We start from the raw sequence: 19,689 nt of genomic DNA, 5'->3' as shown, positions 1-19,689 counted from the left end.
AGAACTCAACATAATTATGCTGGAGTTATCAGTTTATTTCCTGAACATATCAGCCCAATGTGCTAAAAAAAGCAAATAAGATTTTTGGTGTCATTTTCAGTGTCAAGGCTATTTGAAATGAATACTCGTATTAACCTCAGACAAGTAACCTAGGATACTTTGTGCAGATGTACTAATGAAACCCCATGAGAAATATTAGTGGATCTGGAAACAGTCCAGAGAATAGCAATTAAAATAATCAAAGGGGTGGAGCAACTGATGTTTTAGGAAAGACTAAAGGGATAAAGAACCTGTTCAGTCTGGAAACATAGCTAGAGGAGTCAACAGGAGCATCAATAACAATAATAACATTTACTGAGTGCTCCCTGTGTGTGAGATTATTGTAAACAACTTGTAGGCATCATCTCACTCGATTCTGGCAACAATCTTATCAGGTAAGTACTATTATTATTCCCACTTTAAAGATGAGGAAACTGAGGCACAGTGAAGTTAAGTAACTTGTCCAATCTGCCAAAGGTAGTAAAGGAGAAGCCAGGATTTCAACCCAATCTGATTCTAGGAGGAGTGGCCAAGATGGCAGAGTAGGAAGACCCTGAGCTCACCTCCTCCCATGGGCACACTAAAATTACAATCATTTGTGGAGCAACTATTGATGAGAAAGACCAGAAGACTAGCAGAAAAGATTTTCTACAACTAAAGATATAAAGAAGGAACCCCCATGAGACAGGTAGGAGGAACAGAGACGCAGTATACTCAAGACCCATACTCCTGGGTGGGCAACCCACAAACAGAAGGATAATTACAATTGCAGAGGTTCTCCCCAAGGAGCAATGGGTCTGAGCCCCACATCAGGCTCCCCAGCCCGGGGGTCCTGCACCAGGAAGAGAAGGTCTCAGAATGTTTGGCTTTGAAGGCCAGCAGGCTTACTTTTGGAAGAGCCAGAGGGCTATGGGAAACAGAGACTCCACTCTTAAATGGCACACACAAAATCTCACACACTCCGGCACCCAGGGCAGAAGCAGTAATGTGAAATGAGCCTGGGTCAGACCCACGTGCTGATTTTGGAGAGTCTCCCGGAGAGGCGGGAGGCAACTGCAGCTCACCCTCGGGACATAGACACTGGCGACAGCCATTTCTGGGAGCTCGTTCTACCACGTGGACACTGGTGCTATCAAGTGCCATTTTGGAATTCTCCCTCTAGCTTATTAGTGCAGGGACCTGGCCCTGCCCCTGCTCACCAGCTTGTTGGCACCAGTACCGGGACACCTCAGGCCAAGCAACTGGCTGAGAGGAGATATAGACCCACTCACCAGCAGGCCTGCTGCCTTAAGAACCCCTGAGCCCACAGCTGCCCTGGGACCCAGCCCTGTTCACCAGAGGGCCCAGGAGCTGGCCTCGCACACCAGTGCACGGGCACCACCCCTGGGACGCCCAGGGCCCTGCAGCCAGAGACCCTGGGACCTGGCCCCACCCACCAGTGGGCTGGCACTAGCCCTGGGATCACCTCCACCCACCAGTGGGTGGGCACCAATCCTGGGATCCCCAGGGCCCTGGCCCCACCCACCAGTGGGCTGACACAGTCCTCAGGACCTGGCCCTGTACACCAGCAGGCCAACACCAGCTCCGGGACACTCTGGGCCCCTTAGCCAGTGGCCTGGGATCTGGTCCCACCCACCCATGGGCTGACACCAGCTTTGGGACTTCCAAGGCCCTGCAGCCAGATATCCGAGGAATTGGCTCTGCCCAACCAGCAAGCTGGCACTAGCCCTGGGATCCCCTGGGCCCTAGCCCTTCCCACCAGCAGGCCAACACAAGCTGTGAGACGCCTTGGACTGCTCAGCTAGCCACCCCGGGTTTTGGCCCAACTCATCAGCAGGCCAGTGCCAGCTTTGGGACACTGCAGACACCACAGCCAACCTTGTCAGGAACCAGCCCCACCCACCAGCAGGCCAACAGCAGATCTGGGAACCTCGGCCCTCCAACCACCCACCCCAGAACCTGGTTCTGCCCACCAGTGGGCCAGCACTAGCCCTGGGACCCACTGGGGCTCTCAAGCCAGCAACCTTGTGACCTGACCGCACCCACCAGTAGCCTACAGCCTCTGCACAAGTTAGGACCTGGCAACCAATCAGACTGGGGTCCAGCCGTGCCTACCAGACGACCCACCACAATAGAAGGACCCACACATCTCACATAGGGGTGACCCCTAGAGCATATAGCTCTGGTGACCAGAGGGCGGTGTGCTGCTGGGATGCATAGGATATCTCCTACAAATAGCCACTTATGCAAGGTCAGGAAATGTAACCAACCTACCAGATACATAAAAATAAATACAGCAAATTAGGTAAAATGAGGTGACAAAGAAACATGTTCCAAACAAAGGAACAAGATAAAACCTCGGAAGAACTAAGTGAAGTGGAGATAGGCCATCTACCCAATAAAGAGTTCAAGGTAATGATTGTAAATATATTCAAAGAATTTGCGAGAAGATTGGATGAACAGAGTGAGAAGTTAGAAGTTTTTAACAGAGTTAGAAAATATAAAGACCTAAACAGAGATGAAGAATACAGTAATTGACATTAAAAATACACTAGAAGGAATCAACAGTAAATTAGATGATACTGAGGAACGGATCAGCGAGCTGGAAGACAGAATAGTGGAAGTCACTGAAGCTCAACATATAAAATAAAAAAGAATAAAAAGCAATGAGGACAGGGACTTCCCTGGTGGTCCAGTGGTAAAGAATCTGCCTTACAATGCAGGGGTCGTGGGTTCGATCCCTGGTCAGGGAACTAAGATCCCACATGCTGTGGGGCAACTAACCCCCACACCACAACTACTGAGCTTGCGTGCCTCAACTAGAGAGCCCATGTGCTGCAAACTACAGAGCCCACGCACTCTGGAACCTGTGCGCCACAACTACAGAGTCCACGCACCCTGGAGCCTGCACACCACAACTAGAGAGAAGCCCGTGCGCCACAACAAAGAGCCCGCGCACCTCAACGAAAGATCCTGCATGCCTCAACGAAGATCCCTCGTGCCGCAACTAAGACCCAACGCAGCCAAAAAAAGGAAAAAATCTTTTAAAAAAGCAATGAGAACAGCTTAAGAGACCTCTGGAACAACATCAAGCATACTAACATTCACATTAAAGGGGTCCCAGAAGGAGAAGAGAGAGCGAAAGGGACTGAGAACATATTTGAAGATATAATAGCTGATAACTCCCCTGACCTGGGAAAGGAAACAGACACCCAAGTCCAGAAAGCACAGAGAATCCCAAAAAGGAACCCAAAGAAGACCACACCAAGATATACTGTAATTAAAATGGCAAAAATTGTACATAAAGGGAGAACATTAGAAGCAACAAGGGAAAAGCAACGTTACGTACAAAGGAACTCCCATAAGGTTATCATTTCACTTTTCAGCAGAAACTCTACAGGCCAGAAGGGAGTGGCATGATATATTTAAAGTGATGATGAAAGGGAAGAACCTACAACCAAGAATACTCTACCCAGCAAGGCTTTCATTCAGATTTGATGGAGAGATCAAAAGTTTTACACACAAACAAAAGCTAAAAAAGTTCAGCACCGGACTTCCCTGGTGGTGCAGTGGTTAAGAATCCGCCTGCCAATGCAGGGGACACGGGTTCAATCCCTGGTCTGGGAAGATCCCACATGCTGCGCAGCAACTAAGCCCATGCGCCATAACTACTGAGCCTGCGCTCTAGAGCCACAACTACTGAGCCTGCGTGCCACAACTACTGAAGCCCTCGCGCCTAGAGCCCGTGCTCCGCAACAAGAGAAGCCATCGCAATGAGAAGCCAGTGCACTACAACGAAGAGTAGCCCCCGCTCGCTGCAACTAGAGAAAGCCCACGTGCAGCAACAAAGACCCAAGGCAGCCAAAAATAAATAAATAAATAAATAAATAATTGTCGTCTCTCAAACCTCTTAAAAAAAAAAAGTGTTCAGCACCACTAAACCATCTTTACAACAAATGCTAAAGGAACTTCTTGAGGTCGAAAAGAAAAGGCCACAACTAGAAACATGAAAATTATGAAAGGAAAAATCTCATTGGTAAAGGCAAAAACACATTAAAGTAGTAAATCAACCATGTATAAAGCTAGTAGGAAGGCTGAAAGACAAAAGTTATAAAATTATCTATATTCGTAATAATTAGTTAAGGGATACAGAAAACCAAAAGATGTAAAATATGATATCAAAACAGTAAATATGGGGGGAGGGGAGTAAAAATGCAGGGTTGTTAAAATGTGTTTGAACTTAAGAAATCAGAAGCCTAAAATAATCACATATATAGATTAAGACGTACAAACTTCCAGTTGCAAAAATAAATGAGTCATGTATATGAAATGTACAGTGTGGGGAATCTAGTCAATAACTATGTAAAATCTTTGAATGGTGACATCATAACTAGACTTATCATGGTGATCATTTTGAAATTTATAGAAATGCCAAATCACTATGTTGTATAACAGGAACTAGCATAGTGTTGTAGGTCATTTATACTTCAAAAACAAACAAACAAGGTCATAGAAAAAGAGATCAGATTTGTGGTTACCAGAGATGGGGGCTAGGGGGAGGGGGAATTGGATGAAGGCAGTCCAAAGGTACAAACTTTCAGTTATAAAAGATAAATACGTATTAGGGATGTAATGTACAACATGATAAATATAATTAACACTGCTGTGTGTTATATATGAAAGCTGTTGAGAGTATCCTAAGAGTTCTCATCATAAGAAAAAAGTTTTTTTTCTATTTCTTTAATTTTGCGTCTATATGAGATGATAGATGTTCACTAAACTTATTGTGGTCATCATTTCATGATGTATGGAAGTCAAATCATTACGCTGTACACCTTAAACTTATACAGTGCTGAATGTCAGTTATATCTCAATAAAACTGGAGGAAAAAAATAAAAAATAAAATAAAAAATAAACCCAATCTGATTCTTGAGCATATGCTCTTAACCACAGTAGTATAAACCTTCCAGCAAAATAATCTTAAAGATATGAATCAAGTAACCAGTCTTTTTACTAAGATTCAAAACTCAAAATACCAACACACCACTTAATGTTTTAAGAGGAAGACACATTGCTTTGTTGTTTGAATTTCTTAGACTGAGCAGACATTACTTTTGTAAAGAATAAAAATATATATATATATATATATAAAACACTAGTTTATATAGTAGTAAACCTCTAGAATTTGTGATCCAGGGGGGTTGTAATAAATAGCTTGAATAAAGGTTTAGCATCTACAATAGATATATGGCTCCTATAGATACCTATAATAGTCAGGAATGTATTTCTAGGGAAGGTGGGTTTTTGAACTAAGTAGGAAAGGACAGAGTGTGCTAGGTAGAGGGAGAATCTGCATGGGAAGTGGGTACATGGATGTGGTGTGTGAAGTTACTCCTCCAGTTGGGTGGCATGTAACAAAGTTAATTAACTTGAAGACAATTCTGGGATTGCAGTGCTTTCTCTATGCAACCAACTATCCTGGGGAAACAGCGATGAGCCTTCATAAACAACATCTCCATCTCCATAGGAAACGCTTTAGAGATGGTTATCCCCACCTTTAATAACATCCACATCATTTATCCACTGTGCATGTGGACGACGGCTGTTTCTTTGGGAAAAGTAAAGGCACTTCTTGGGTCACCCAGGAATTTAAATGCTCTTTCTCATGAGGTTTGACTTTTGTTCTAAGAGCTCATGAAAACACTGCTGCCATTAGCTGTAACTTGCACCTTTGGGATTAACTCTAACGTAGAGAACACTGCATGAGTGGACCCAAGGTACTTAGTAACTGTGACTTAGTAAATTCCTTAGTAATTGTGACTATGAATATTTTGGCTTCCTTTCAGGGTGGAATCTATAGATGAGACAAAATCCTACCTCATGAATATGAGTTAACCATTTATTTCTAGAAAATGTAAAACTAGGTAGCTTGCACTCAGTATGTGGGTAACAGATTCAAAAGAGTGGGGAATGCATTTTAAGAGTGTAATGGAGAAAACAAAATTCAAGGCCTGGACAGAGGTCACTTCCCTGAAGACTAGGGTAATATATTGGTGGTTTATACAAATACCAGACTCCTTACTGGCTCTCTCTTTTTTCTATAACCTCATCTTTTTAAAAGAAAGTCACCAGATCTCAGCTCCTTTAAGAAACCTCCTAATCATTTTCTGCTTCAGATAAATTAATATTAACAGAAGTAATTTAATAGGGTACCTGATAAGACTAATTTCAATTTGACCATTATCAAAGCCAAAACAAAGTTTTAAGATTTTTTTTGGATCACCTATGTTTTCAACCTTGCCACCTCCCAGCGGTGGAGAAGGAAGCACTTTCCTGTTAAGTGCAGAGAGATTATTTCCTGGTTCTTCCTGATTGTGAGGTCTATAAATAGGGCTACATTTGTAAGGAATACAATATACTGTACTTGACGTTGATCAAGTACCGTGTCAACTCTTGGCTTAGAGGTGAAGAAATTGGAGAGGGCCCAGAGAAAAATAATGACTATAATTAAAGGTTTGGAAAATGGGATCCAGGACAAAAACTATATAGGTAAAGTTGAGGAAATCTGATGACTCTTGGATGCCTTCTTTATTTGCTCAATTTTTTCAGCTTTGAGGAAGCTCAAGTATGTCGGAAAATGCTTATCATCAATCAAAGTGTTACCAAAATCTAAGGGTGTGTACAAGTCCACAGGGATTTTTGAATCCAATTCAAAAATAATGGACGGACTCTCTATAGAGATTCTTTCAAAGGAGGATACATCCCTCTCCACTTCTTTCCCATAATTCATTCATTCATTCAGCAAACATTGAATGCTTACCATGTGACAGGCAACGTTCTAAGTATAGACAGAAACCTCTGTCCTCTTGGAACTTACATTCCTGGAGGAAGAGAGCTGGTAAACAATAATAACACAACAAACATAATAAATAGGTAAATTATAGAGTATGTTAGAAGGTGATATAAAAATAGAGGTGAGGGGGATCAGGAATGGAAAGAATGCAAATTTAAAAGGGTGGACAGGATAGGCGTCTAGTAGCCAGTAAGAGTGAGCAAATTGATGCAGCTAAAACATAGAATTCTGACAGGGTTAAGGGCAAAGGATGGTGGTCACACTTTGCATTTACCTTGTGATATGCAGTTTACAACATTGTGCCAACCAGTCAGGAGGCACTGGAGGAGTTGGTGGAGTTTGGAAAAAGGGGTGAATTCTGTTTTGGCCATATTAAGTGTTAAGGGCCACAGGATAGAAATAAATGATCAGCAGGGAGTTGGAAATGCAGGTCTGGAGCGCAGGAAAGACATTTGAGATAGCGATGTCGACTTGGAATCACTAATATTGACGATGGCTTAAAGCAGTGGGAATGAATAGGTGAGCTGGCCAAAGGAGAATAGAGTGGAAAGAGGTCAATATAAAATGTCTATAGTGTAGGGGATGAAGACAAAGAAAAAAATCGAGAAAGGAGAGTATATTTTATTCTGATCAGAGAGACAGAAGGTGGATGGGCCTGTGTTGTTAGCATCACTTTATTCCTCTCCTTTCATTTCTCCCTAATGTAAACTGGTTCTCTTCGTGACGAAACACTCCCGCCGCGCTACACCCTTTTGGGCGCGAATCTTTCTCATAGATCTTTTGAAGGTAAGGAGAAGGGAACTAACTTTTACTGAGTGTCCCCCGCGTGCGACGTGTTTGCGGCTCCAAATGCCGGGTGGTTTTCCTCTACACCCCACCCGCCCCCTCGCTTTCACACCCTTGCCTCCTTCCGCGGTTCCCAGTAGGCTGAAGTACAGGAAAGGTCGACAGAAAACAAAGGGCACAGCTTGAGGGAAAAGCAAAACAAACAAACAAAAATTCCCAGCCCAGCGGTAGGGAGCCAGCACTGACCTCCTTTGACCACCGCCTGCAGTGCCCCACGCTCCTCTGCCCCGCCCGGAACTTTCCACAGACCCCGCCCCCTGCCCCGCGGTCCGCGCTCATTTGCTGGCGCCCTTCCACTCCGCTTCCCCATTGATCCGTTTGCGCCTCTTCTTTTACGCCGTCCGCTCAGCTCCGCCCCTCGCAAAGCCGCAGCGCGGCGCAGGCCCGGCCCCTCGGTACTCGCGGACTTTTTCCGTGTCGCTTCCCCTTCTTCCCGGCATCCCCCTTTCCGCTTTCTCACGGCTCTTTGGTTCTCCCACCTCTCAGGCGCTTCGCGCCCAGGGGTTCACTGACGTCATCTCTCTGCGCTGCGCGGATACCCGCCGGTGGAGGAAGGAGCAGCTCCGCCGCCCTTCACTTCTTTTGTTGGGCTGCTACTCCTCCGGAGTCATGGCGCCGTCGCTGTGGAAGGGGCTGGTGGGCATCGGCCTCTTTGCCCTAGCCCACGCGGCCTTTTCCGCTGCGCAGCGTAAGTGCCTGAGGGACGGCGACCTCTTCCGTGCGGGACTCCGGGGGCGGCGTGTGGGCGCACCCTTGAGGGAGTGTAGGACCGCGTGTCCCGGGAATGGTCATTTGAGACCTTAGAGTTTGGGGTGACTGTGAGAAGCAGTGCGGGGCTCCCCGGTGGAAGGCTTGGAGTCTGAGTTTGAGAAGAGTGGGGCACCTGGGGTTGCAGCAGGGTTGGAAGGGGGTGTTGGGCAGAGGGCTCAGTACGGGACCGGTGGGCTGCAGGGTGGGCAGAGAGGGAATCTATCCGGGAATCCAGGACAAGTGATGTCAGATCCAGCGTGGGGCTGGCAAAGTGTCAGATCGAGGACCTCGGATGCTCATGGTCCCATGACAACTAGGTGGACAACGTCTTGGGCACTCCTGGGCTGTCCAGGCGGACTGACAAGTTAAGTGACCATTTGCCTCAGGGAGGCACTGTGATGCGGGGCAAAGAGCACCGGACTGGGGGGCTGGTTCTTAAAAACTTGCTCTACCGCTAAATCTGTGACCTTGGGCATATCATGTCCCTTCTCTGAGGCTTCATTGAGGTGGATTTTAATTCTTGCACTTTCTATGTCACAGAGTGATTGGGAAGTTTAAATGAAAAAAAAAGTGCTTTATCACACATATACAATTGTATTGTCAAGAGGAAACTTGGAGTCCAGCAGAGGATGCAGTGCAGTGAGACAGCTGATCTGTTTTGAGGTCTACCTTCTCTCCGAGACCAGGAGTTAGCAAACTCTGGCATGTGGGCCAAATGCAGCCTCCCTCCTGTTTTTGCCGTGAGCTCAGAATGTTTTTAGATTTTTAATTTGTTGGGGGAATAAAGCAAAAGAATATAATTTTATGATCCATGACAATTATATAAAATCCAAGTTTCAATGTCCATCAGTGAAGTTTTATTGGCATACAGCCATGCCCATTCGTGTAGGTATGGTCTGGCTGCTTTCTAAGGGCAAAGTTGAGTAGTTACAATGGAGATAGTAAGGCCTGCAAAGGCTAAAATATTTATTCTCTGGCCCTTTACAGGAAAAGTTTGCTGAGCTCTTTCCTAACCTATAGAGCCCATAAGGGCAGGGACAATATATATTTTGTTCATTGCTGTAATGTCAGTGCCCAGCACAATGTTCCCAACTAGGTACTCAATAAATTTGTTGAATGAAGGAAAGAAATTCAGAGTTGAACTTTATTCCTTTATTTGCTACATTACTTTCCATCTTCAGGAATAAAGTAGAAAATGAAATGTGAATTCCTCAAAGCTCCAATTGTTTTCAAGATAAAACCTTTTGTTCTATTTATTATATATAATTAAAATGATCCAATTATTAAAATTACTTTTTACATACAGGTATTATGACAACATTTGTCTGGCAGAAATTCAGCTTTATTTTTTTTTAATTTATTTTGAAATTTTAGATTTACAGAAAGGTTGCGAAGATAGTACAGAGAGTTACTGTATACCCCTCACTCAGTTTCCCCCATTGGTAACACCTTACGTTACTATGTTACAATGTCACAACTAGGAAACTGACATTGGTATACTACTATTAAGTAAAGTCTAGCTTTTATTTGGATTTCACCAGTTTTCCCATTAGTGTCTTCTTTCTATTCCAGGAATCAATCCAGAGTATCATATTACATTTAGTTGTCATGTTTCCTCAGGCTCCGCTTTCTGTGACAGTTTCTCCAACACTCCAATCTTGAATGACAACAATAATAATAGCTAACATTTATTAAGTGCTTACCATGTGCCAGGCACTGAACTAAGCATTTTACGTGCATTATGTAATTCAATACTACCAAAAACCCTGGGAGGTAGATACTATTGTTATTATCGTCTTTGAAAGATGAAGAAATTGAGACATACTGCTAGGAAACTTGTGCAAAATTACAGAGATAAATGGTGGGGCTGGGCTTCAAAGACAAGCAGTTTGATTTTAGAGCCTGTGTGCTACACTGCTTGGTAAAATTCAGTCTTGAGTAATTGGTTGAAATTGCGCTGTGCTTAGGTGCTAGAAGGTGCAGTGATGTCCTGAGGGAGTTCAAAGTCAAGTGGAGAAACAAGTGGATCAAGCAACAATCACCATAAAGTGATATAGATGCTATGCTAAAAGTATGTAAAATACATGGAGATGGAAGTAGTCATTTTTCAGGGGGTGGGGGGAAGGGGTTAAGAAAGGTACCTAGAGTCTGGCTGATCAAGTGTGGTCTTTAGACCAGCATCTTGGAAATCATCTGGGAGCTGGTCAGAAATGCAGAAATTCAGAGCCCCCCACCCCAGATCTATGGAATCCAAATCTGCTTTTTAATAAGATCCCCAGGTGATTTGTATGTACATTCATTTTAGAATAGCTGCCCTAGAGGAGATTAGGATACAGTGGTACTGCGTCATTTTCTACAATAGACTTCAGCTGTAAAATCTTACTGTCCTAGAGCAAGGAGATAGATGACTGAAGTCCAACCCCTTCATTTAACAGATGAGGAAATGCCCTGCTAAAGCTAGAGTTGGAGTCAGATTATGCTTCATGCAAAGAAGAAAGGTAGCTGGGAATTGAACAGGCAGTAGGAAGTTAGCCAAAACCTATTTGGGTATTGGTTTGATTTTTCTTTTACACCTGTCCTTATGATGAAACCTGTGAGATAAAACTTAAGAAATGTCTCTAAACACATTCTCTTTTAAGAGTCAATGCATGCTCACTCACAGTAATTTGAGGTTTTAAGCATGTTATTAGGTAGGGATTGTGCAAGATTCCTCTAGAATTAGGATTTTGTGTTTTTATGTGAGGTGAGGATGCCTTGTGGCATTTGTCACTGCAGTGGGACCTCTTTATAGTCCTCATGTTGGAAAGAGACCAATATTTACCTTTGAGGCTAATTGTGTCCTGTCAGGTTGTGGCAGCAGGTAGCACCCTGGGGTGCTGTGGCATGCTGGTCTTTGCCGTGACGAACTTTGTTATGGCAGAGCTCCTATCCTATGTCTCATTTGATCCTCATATTATTACCAATTTACAGTTGCAGAAATTTAGGCAGTGAAAAGATAGATACTGTATTTTTTTGATTCTCAGGCACATTCCACCTCCCACTTCTACACTTTAACACTCTGAAATTGAGATACATGTTACAATCCACGAGGGTGTCTTACATTGAATGAGATTACGATAAATTGAAGAGCTGGTATTATGATCTAGGCTTTTCAGCTTCCAAATCCTGATCCTTTTCCTTCATACCTTGCTGCCTCCTGAGGCTAAGGCAGTAGCAGAATTATAATTAAATCATAGAAGCAGCAATTGATGTCCAGGAACTTCTCCAATTCCAGCAACCCCCCAGCATATTGTCTCAGGAAAAACATTTCCATAACAATATTACTTTGTCCATATTATGTGATGGTGGTGCTATTTCAGAGTTGAGATTTTCTGTAGACTTAATTTTTAAATAATTGTGATTTCTTTGACCAGTTAGTGAAAGAATTTCAGAGAATTCTAGTTTTCCTGTAGTAATGAAAGAAAAATTATGTTTAGGTATTTCTTCCTCATATTTGCTCACTTTTCACTCTTCTCCTGTTTTATAAGGTGACAGAGCAGGTCATGATGGGAATAAAATAGTTCAAGATCAGACTGACTGCCTTAGAAGATAGAGGTTTTTGAGGAATCCAGGATTAGCATTACTTTTTGTAGTACATGTCAGTTGCTTCTTTGGTATATAGATTTGCTTGCATTTTAAGAAAAATGGGCTACAATTTCTTTAATGGTATGCTTCTGGTTTATAGATCGTTCTTATATGCGATTAACAGAAAAAGAAGATGAATCACTGCCAATAGATGTAAGTTGGTCATTTATATTCCATTAAAATATATATAACCGAATCACTTTGCCGTATACCTGAAACTAACACAATATTGTAAATCAGCTATACTTCAATAAAAAATATATATGTATGTATAGTTTAAAAATCAGCCACATAGCTTAAAATATATTTTTAAAATTTTTTGGTTTTTTATTCTCTTAATTTTCCAGACATGAAATAGCATATCTGTTATCTACTTTTTGTCACTCATTGTAAAACCCAAAGATTTGTAAGCAAAAGATTTCTGTTTGGTTTCTAGAACTTAGTTTATTTTTTTGGCCATGCTGCGCAGCTTGCAGATCTTAGTTTGCAGGATCTTAGTTCCCTGACCAGGGGTCGAACCCGGGCCCCCTGCAGTGAAAGTGTGGAGTCCTAACCACTGGACAGCCAGGGAATTCCCTAGAACTTAGTTTATAATAGTCTTTCTAGAAGTTGCTCTGTCTGTAGTGTGAGATGGACTTAAGTTGATTATTTGACTTTTTTTTTTTTTTTAGAAAGTTCCTTTTATACATAAAGTTTAAAAACAAGTAAAACTAACAAAACATTGTTTAGGGACAGATACATAGGTGGTAAAACTAAAGAAAAATAAGGAAGTACTTTTTTTTTAAAGCTGAAATAATATGTGAACTTCACTCACAGTTTTTTATCTTTATTGGATTTTTGTTTTGTTTTTTTTGCCTGTGCCGTGTGGCTTGCGGGATCTTAGTTCCCCGACCAGTGATTGAACCCGTACCCCCTGCAGTGGAAGCATGGAGTCCTAGCCACTGGACTGCCGGGGAATTCCCCCCCCCCCTTTTTTTAAATCTTTATTGGATTTTAAAGAACAAAAGTAGTAAGTTCTTTGTAATAGAATCAACCAGTAAGTGTTAAAAGTAAAACTGACCCCATACAATTAAAAAAAAAACTGACCCCATTGCTCACAATTCTACCTCTACTCCCAACAGTTTGGAGTATATCAGTAGTTTAGTTTTCTTCTATGCATAAACAACATTATCTTTGTGTATGTATAGTTTTACGTAATCAAAACACAGAGTGTTTCTTTTAAAAAAGTTATGTGTATATATGTATACTTTCATAACTAGCTTTTTATTACTTAACAATTTATCTTGACATATTTTCATGACAACTCATAGATTTACCACATCCTTGTTAATGATGCCTATGACTGCATTGTATGAAATGGGTCTTGGTACACTGGTGGTGGGGATGTAAACCAGTATAACAGATGACATTAGATTTTAGTTTAGAAAGAGTAGTAGCTTGTGGCTAATTTTGACTTTAATTGTCATAATTAAAGACATGGTAGATGTGGCTATTAACTCATTCTCCCGTCACCTTTGTTTTGTGGTAGATGCGCGCACACACACGCACACACACATATACACACTCATTTATATCTATTTAAAATAACTTTCTTCTGTTTACAAATGGGAAAATTTGAAAAATACAGAAAATCACAATCAAGAAAATAAAATATGCCTGTAATCCCATGTTGGTTAATATCAAACATTGCAAGTTTTTGCTTGCATAACCTCTTTGGAAAGCAGTTTCGTATTACCTAATAAAGTTGAATTTGTGTATACTCTACGCCAGTGGTTGCACTGCCGTGTGCCAGGAGACATACACAAAGATATCCATCCTGATGTTGTAAAAGTCACAGACAGGAAACGGCCCACGTAGCCATCAACAGTAGAATGTATAAATTGTGGGATTTTCGTGTAATGAAATACAATGAAAATGAATGGACTACAACTATGTACTTCAACAGGGAGGAATCTCACCAAAAAAAAAGCTCAAATGGGAAAAAGTAAGCAGTGTATGTTTTAGAGGTACATACAGAGCTGGTAAAATTATAAATAAAAGCAAGGAACTGATTAATACACAGTTGGGGACAACAGTTAACTGGGAGGGAGGGTGAAGGATATAATTGGAGAGGGATACCTGGGCCTTGAAAGGTACTGGTAATGTTCTATTTCTTAAGCTAGGTGGTGGCTAAGGGGTATTCTTTTTATACTCTGTGATATTTAACAATAATACATTAAAACATTCATAGTTGCTCTAGGTGGTGGCTAAGGGGTGTTCTTTTTATACTCTGGGATATTTAACAGTAATACATTAAAACATTCATAGTTGCTCTTAGAAGCTGGTAATAGTTGATAACTGAGTTCTGAATGGCTTGGTACCTGTTTTTGCTATTTGCGCAAAACCCAGAAGTATTTTTGCAGCCGATTCACAGAACTTATAGAAGATACTGTTTTGTCTGAGTCCAAATCATTTAAAGTGAGACTCCTTGATAGGATCTAGAAGAAATACCTGTTAAGAGACTAGAAAGAGATGGAGAGAAAATTGTAAACTTTTATAATAATATTTGTATGTTGTTTAGTAATTTCAATCTTTATACTCACAGATAGTTCTTCAGACACTTCTGGCCTTTGCAGTTACCTGTTATGGTATAGTTCATATTGCAGGGGAGTTTAAAGACATGGATGCCACTTCAGAACTAAAAAATAAGTAAGTCTTTTCCTTTTCATAGGCATTTAATTTCATGGGGGTTTTGCTTCATTTACATAATTTAAAATCTATGTTTTTTATGGTACATAAAAGTTGGTTTTGTTTTTACATTTCGATTATGCAGTTTGTATGAGTAATGAGGTAAAAAAATTGAGGCAGTGTTTGATGTGACAGGAAAAATGGAAGTTGAATGACAGGTTTTTGACATTAGAATAAGATGTTATGTTATGGTTGCTTAAAATTACTTGTTGACTGGTTGGATAGATAGGTGGATGGAAATAGATATATAGGAAGATATTCCCTCAGGAATTTTTTCCTTCTTTCTTCCCCACCTGCCTTGCTTCCCCCTCTCCTTCCTCCCTCCCTTCCCTCCCTTCCCTCCCTTCCCTTTTCCTCTTCTTATCCTCTTGTCCCAGCTTAATCTTTGGAAGATTAAGAGGTTTTTTGTTTCCTCTATCACTTGAACCTAGTCTGTGACATAAACTCTGCTCTTAGGCCCTTTTCTATCCTTGGACTAAAGTATATTTGTTATTCTGCTTTCCTTTTTTCTCCTATACTACTTCTAAGCTATTTTCATGAGCTTTGCTTGCTTTTCTTTTCCGTATTTCTGACTTGCATAAAATCATCCTTTAGCTTTATTCAATTCCGTCTCTGGACTTTACCCACCTTCTTGATCCTAGAAATTTTAACACAGTATTTCCTTAGAAGAATTCACAGTAAACATTTATGTGTTAGAGGAAATTCATCCCCTTTTTACTTTTACTTTTTAATTTACATTTTAAATAGTCACATCTCAGGCTTCCCATTTTATGTTGGGGTATGCTTGGATTTTCAGGTGGGCTGACGTTGAGATTTGAGTTTTTATCAAAAGAAAAGTTCTCTTTCCTTCCAGGAAGTTCATATTTAAAAACAAACCAATACCAAAAGCCATACACTTAGGTGTTTGTGAACTTTTTTTAGACTGCATATATCTCACTGGAAAAATGAAAGGATACTCCACTATCACTACCCACTACAGTTCTTACAAAGAGTCTATCAAGAATCACATGCAAGGGGCCTAGAAAGAAAGAAGTAAAACAGAATGGCATTAAGTAGGTGGTAGCAAAATACATGAATTTAGTAGGTGGTAGCAAAATGTACGAGTTTGGACAACAGCAGGTACAGAAGGGCCAAAAGGAATTTTTCGTTGTACTTGATTCTTGGAAGACAGATCTGTACTATGATCAGATGGCTTGAATAGTGAGGGCCAGGTGAGAATAATCAAAGTTATAATCTATGTACTGTTTTTTTTTTTTTAAGGACTATTTGGCATGGGCTAGTGTTAGATTTATAGAGGTGATTAAAGTTGAGCAATTATTTGTGTTTTCATAGGCATCTTGGAAGGAATGCCTGAATTAAAAAATTTGAGGGTTTTATGTTGCATTTCCGGGTTTCTTATTTTCCTTGTACAGGAAGAAAGTGAGATACAGTATGTTTACCAATTATAGTCTGATTTTATGGATTTAAACTTAGTTAAAACTATAACCCATAGCAAATTCGTAATTTATTAGAAGCCTGCTTATTTTCAAATAGGCTTTTATAAAGGTTTATCTAAAATTGATGCTTTTTTTCTTTTAAGGACATTTGACACATTAAGGAATCACCCATCATTTTATGTATTTAATCATCGCGGTCGAGTACTGTTCCGGCCTTCGGATACAACAAATTCTTCAAACCAAGATGCGTTGTCCTCTAACACATCATTGAAGTTACGAAAACTTGAATCACTGCGTCGTTAAGATTTTTACAAATTATAATAACAGAATAGGACAGGACACAGAGCTGGAATATTGGAGTTTGGGGTACAAAACACTCCCCCCCCATCAGTATTTATATTGATCTTTCAGACCTAATTAAAAAAGTCTATGACCCTTGTTTATACACTGTTAATCAAATAATGAATGCAATATAAGTTATCTGTGAAATGAGTCTTTGATCTTTCATAGAGAATTCTTTTTTCATCTAAAACAAATTCACATGTTTTGTAAAAGTCACTGTTTTGAACACATTTCTTTGAAAAGTGGTGGTTTTGTAATTATTTATTTTCTTAGATTTCTTTTCTTTTGCACTACAGTTTTCAGGATCCTTTTGGAGATAGTGTGACTACTGCATTTTGCAGCATGAATGCTAGTAAAATGGTCTTAAGTTCTTAACAACAAATGGACTTCTCTAAAGAGACCAAAATGGTGACTTATCAGTTTTTCTTATGCCCCCTAAAAAGTGGCTCTGCTTCAGCAGATACTTACCAGTTTTTAATTTATCCATTACTTCTCACCCTACCCCGCTCCCATATACCTCCTAACATCAGTCTTGTTTCATCACTTCTCTGGGGTTCTGTGTGCAGCGAGCAATTTTTGTGTCAGAAATCCTTTGTCATAACAAATATATTTAACAAACTCAGCTTGCTGTAAAGCTACTTGTGTTCTCTTCATTTATTGGTAAAAAATGTCCCGAATTGATTGTGTAGCGTAAGAATAGTTGAAGATAGACCAAAAAGACCATCCGTGAATTAATTATCCTGCCTGTGTAGAAGAATAGTAATCACTGAGGAAAACTGATTACTTGTCATTAGCCAGTTTAACTTATTCAAAATCTCTGTTATTTTATTGCATACTAAACTAGTGAATTAGTAAAAATAAAGGAAACCTTCTCATTAAAGGTAGACTTCAACGGAATTGGGCCAAATATGTTCTAAATATTTGGAACTCATGTCTTTAAAAAAAATTAAGGTCATTGAAGAAATTGTTTCATAGCTTCTGATTTGTTTTCCATCTTCATTGTATGTTGCTGAAGGTGAGGATGAGGGTACAGAGAAGAATTTTTTTAGAAACAGTAATTTAAGTTTTAGGGGAATTTGGCTAGCTCTTTGATCTGCAGGAAGCTTAACATTTCTACATTTCTTCTTAGAAAACATTGCTTTTGTTGAATCATACAGGTATGGAAACATTGCTTTTGTTGAATTGTATAGGTATAAAGGGAATAACTGTATGCAGATTTGAAAAGGAAATGTGCTTTAGGCAAGAGTCATGAGATGTCCTTATCCTTGAAGGCATTTTTTTCCATTAGTAATGAACCTCATTTCTTCTGCCTGGTAACGCAGCCTGAAATACAAGATTATTTTGTCATTGGGTTTGTATCCATTGTTTAATTTTGTTTTGCCAACCCAATCTGTGGAACACTGACTCTGCTCTCTAAGGAGAACAAAGTTAGAAATCTGTTGAAAACCTAAAATAATTTAGAAATGAGTTTAAAATGTGAAGTCAGGGGTTAAAGTGGTTGTATTTAAATCAGAACAGTGTATGAGAAACAAGCTCCTTACGTCAGGCCTGTGTACCGTTTCCTCAGGTATGACTTGATTCGCAAGAGCGTCTTATTTTCTTCTCTTTGGGGGCCTGTCTTCCTTTCCTAATAGGTTTTAATAATAACTTTACTGAGGTATAATTCACATACCTTACCATTCACCCATTTAAAGGGTACGATTCAGTGGTGTAATATATTCATGAAGTTGTGCAACCATGATCACAGTGAATTTGAGAACATTGCCATCAGCCCAGAAAGAAACCCTGTGCCCTTTAGTGGTTACCTGTCTTTTTCCCCCAGTGCCTCCCAGCCACTAATCTACTTTCTGTCTCTGTACATGTGTCTATTCTGGTCATTTAATATGAATGGATTCCTGCAGTATCTGGGCTTTCATGACTGGCTTCCCAAATATGGTTTTGTTCTGTGTGGAGTGAGAACTTCTCCTCTTGAGAACTGTGATTGCTGTAAAAGGAAGTGGTTTGTAAAAATCAGTAGATGTAAGGAGGGAGGGTCACATACCTAACAGGTTTCTCAGTCCGTCTTATGCTGAATAGTTTTTTCTCAGAACCAAGCATTCATGATATGTTACTACTTATAATATTTTTGTCTAGTCTCTAGAATGGATATTGATATGGATAGCCCAGTCAGGAAAGTCCTGCTAAATATGATGCCAAATAACGTGGCAAATAATTGACATAGCAGTCTTCAGTTGTGTCTCATTTTGCTAGGAGCTTGTATACCTCTGGTCAGGTGAGCTTCCCAAATTTTTTCTTTAATTTCCTCCAGTGAATTTATGCTGTCTTTTAAAAGTAGGTACCATAGGATTTGGGTGCTTCATAACAGCGCTAAATGGATTAAGTTCAGAATTCTATTTATACTACTATGAGGCAGTACTAAGGTAGCCAAAAATGTAGTCATGCGAGCTAGTTAAGCCTGCAGTTGACTATGATTTCAGTGACATTCAGAAGTGTGTACTGTTGAAGGCTCTCTAGAATATAGGAAGACTTAATGACCAGGGAACCAGCCAAATGCTATGGCCTAGTGGGCCAGCTGCAGAAAATGCAGATTTGTGAATTAGAGACTGTGATGCTCTGTAACTCCCTAATGATTGTTTTCTAAGCATTGTGGCTTATTTTTGAGTGGCATGACAGCATCCCCCTGGTTGTATGTGGCCTGTTTCCATGATGTATTGAGTAGTGTTGTTTGTTGTGAGCATCGATGCCTGTAACACCAAGCTAAACACATTCTTTTGGATATGTTTCCTCTCTTTAAATGACCTTGCCCTGTCCAATAAATAAATGATTGTCTCACCCTGTTTTTGGTAGTGGTTTTTTTTTTTGTTTTGTTTTGTTTGTTTGTTTGTTCGTTTTACTTTTAATCTCATTTTCTTCTGTTTCTCTGTCCCCAGAAAAATGTAAGATCTAATTTTAATGACTGTATTTTTTCCAATGTGATGCTGTTTTACTAAATTCAGTGGATACTTTACTTTTCATTGTACATGTAAAGTCTTATTGCAATTTTATGTTTTTTTTAGAGTTGAAATAGAATGT

The 19,689-nt window shown here is 40.4% G+C and overlaps 1 protein-coding gene across 2 annotated transcripts; it reads left to right on the top strand.

Annotated features, from left to right (window-relative positions):
• The first annotated feature begins 8,128 nt into the window (after positions 1–8,128).
• On the top strand, positions 8,129–19,454 carry MMGT1 (membrane magnesium transporter 1). 2 transcript variants are annotated; one of them, XM_082445470.1, is made up of 4 exons: positions 8,129–8,426; positions 12,213–12,265; positions 14,697–14,800; positions 16,419–19,454. In XM_082445470.1, exons 1-4 carry the CDS (start codon positions 8,348–8,350, stop codon positions 16,576–16,578), a joined length of 396 nt encoding a protein of 131 aa, XP_082301596.1. In that variant the 5' UTR covers positions 8,129–8,347; the 3' UTR covers positions 16,579–19,454. The 2 variants fall into 2 exon arrangements, with proteins under 2 accessions (XP_082301596.1, XP_082301595.1); XM_082445469.1 differs by lacking the exon at positions 8,129–8,426 and adding an exon at positions 8,446–8,852.
• Positions 19,455–19,689: the final 235 nt, after the last annotated feature.

This window comes from Balaenoptera physalus (genome assembly GCF_965194825.1).
Source record: "Balaenoptera physalus genome assembly, chromosome: X".
Lineage (NCBI taxonomy): Eukaryota > Metazoa > Chordata > Mammalia > Artiodactyla > Balaenopteridae > Balaenoptera > Balaenoptera physalus.
This window is presented reverse-complemented; position numbering and strand designations above follow the sequence as displayed.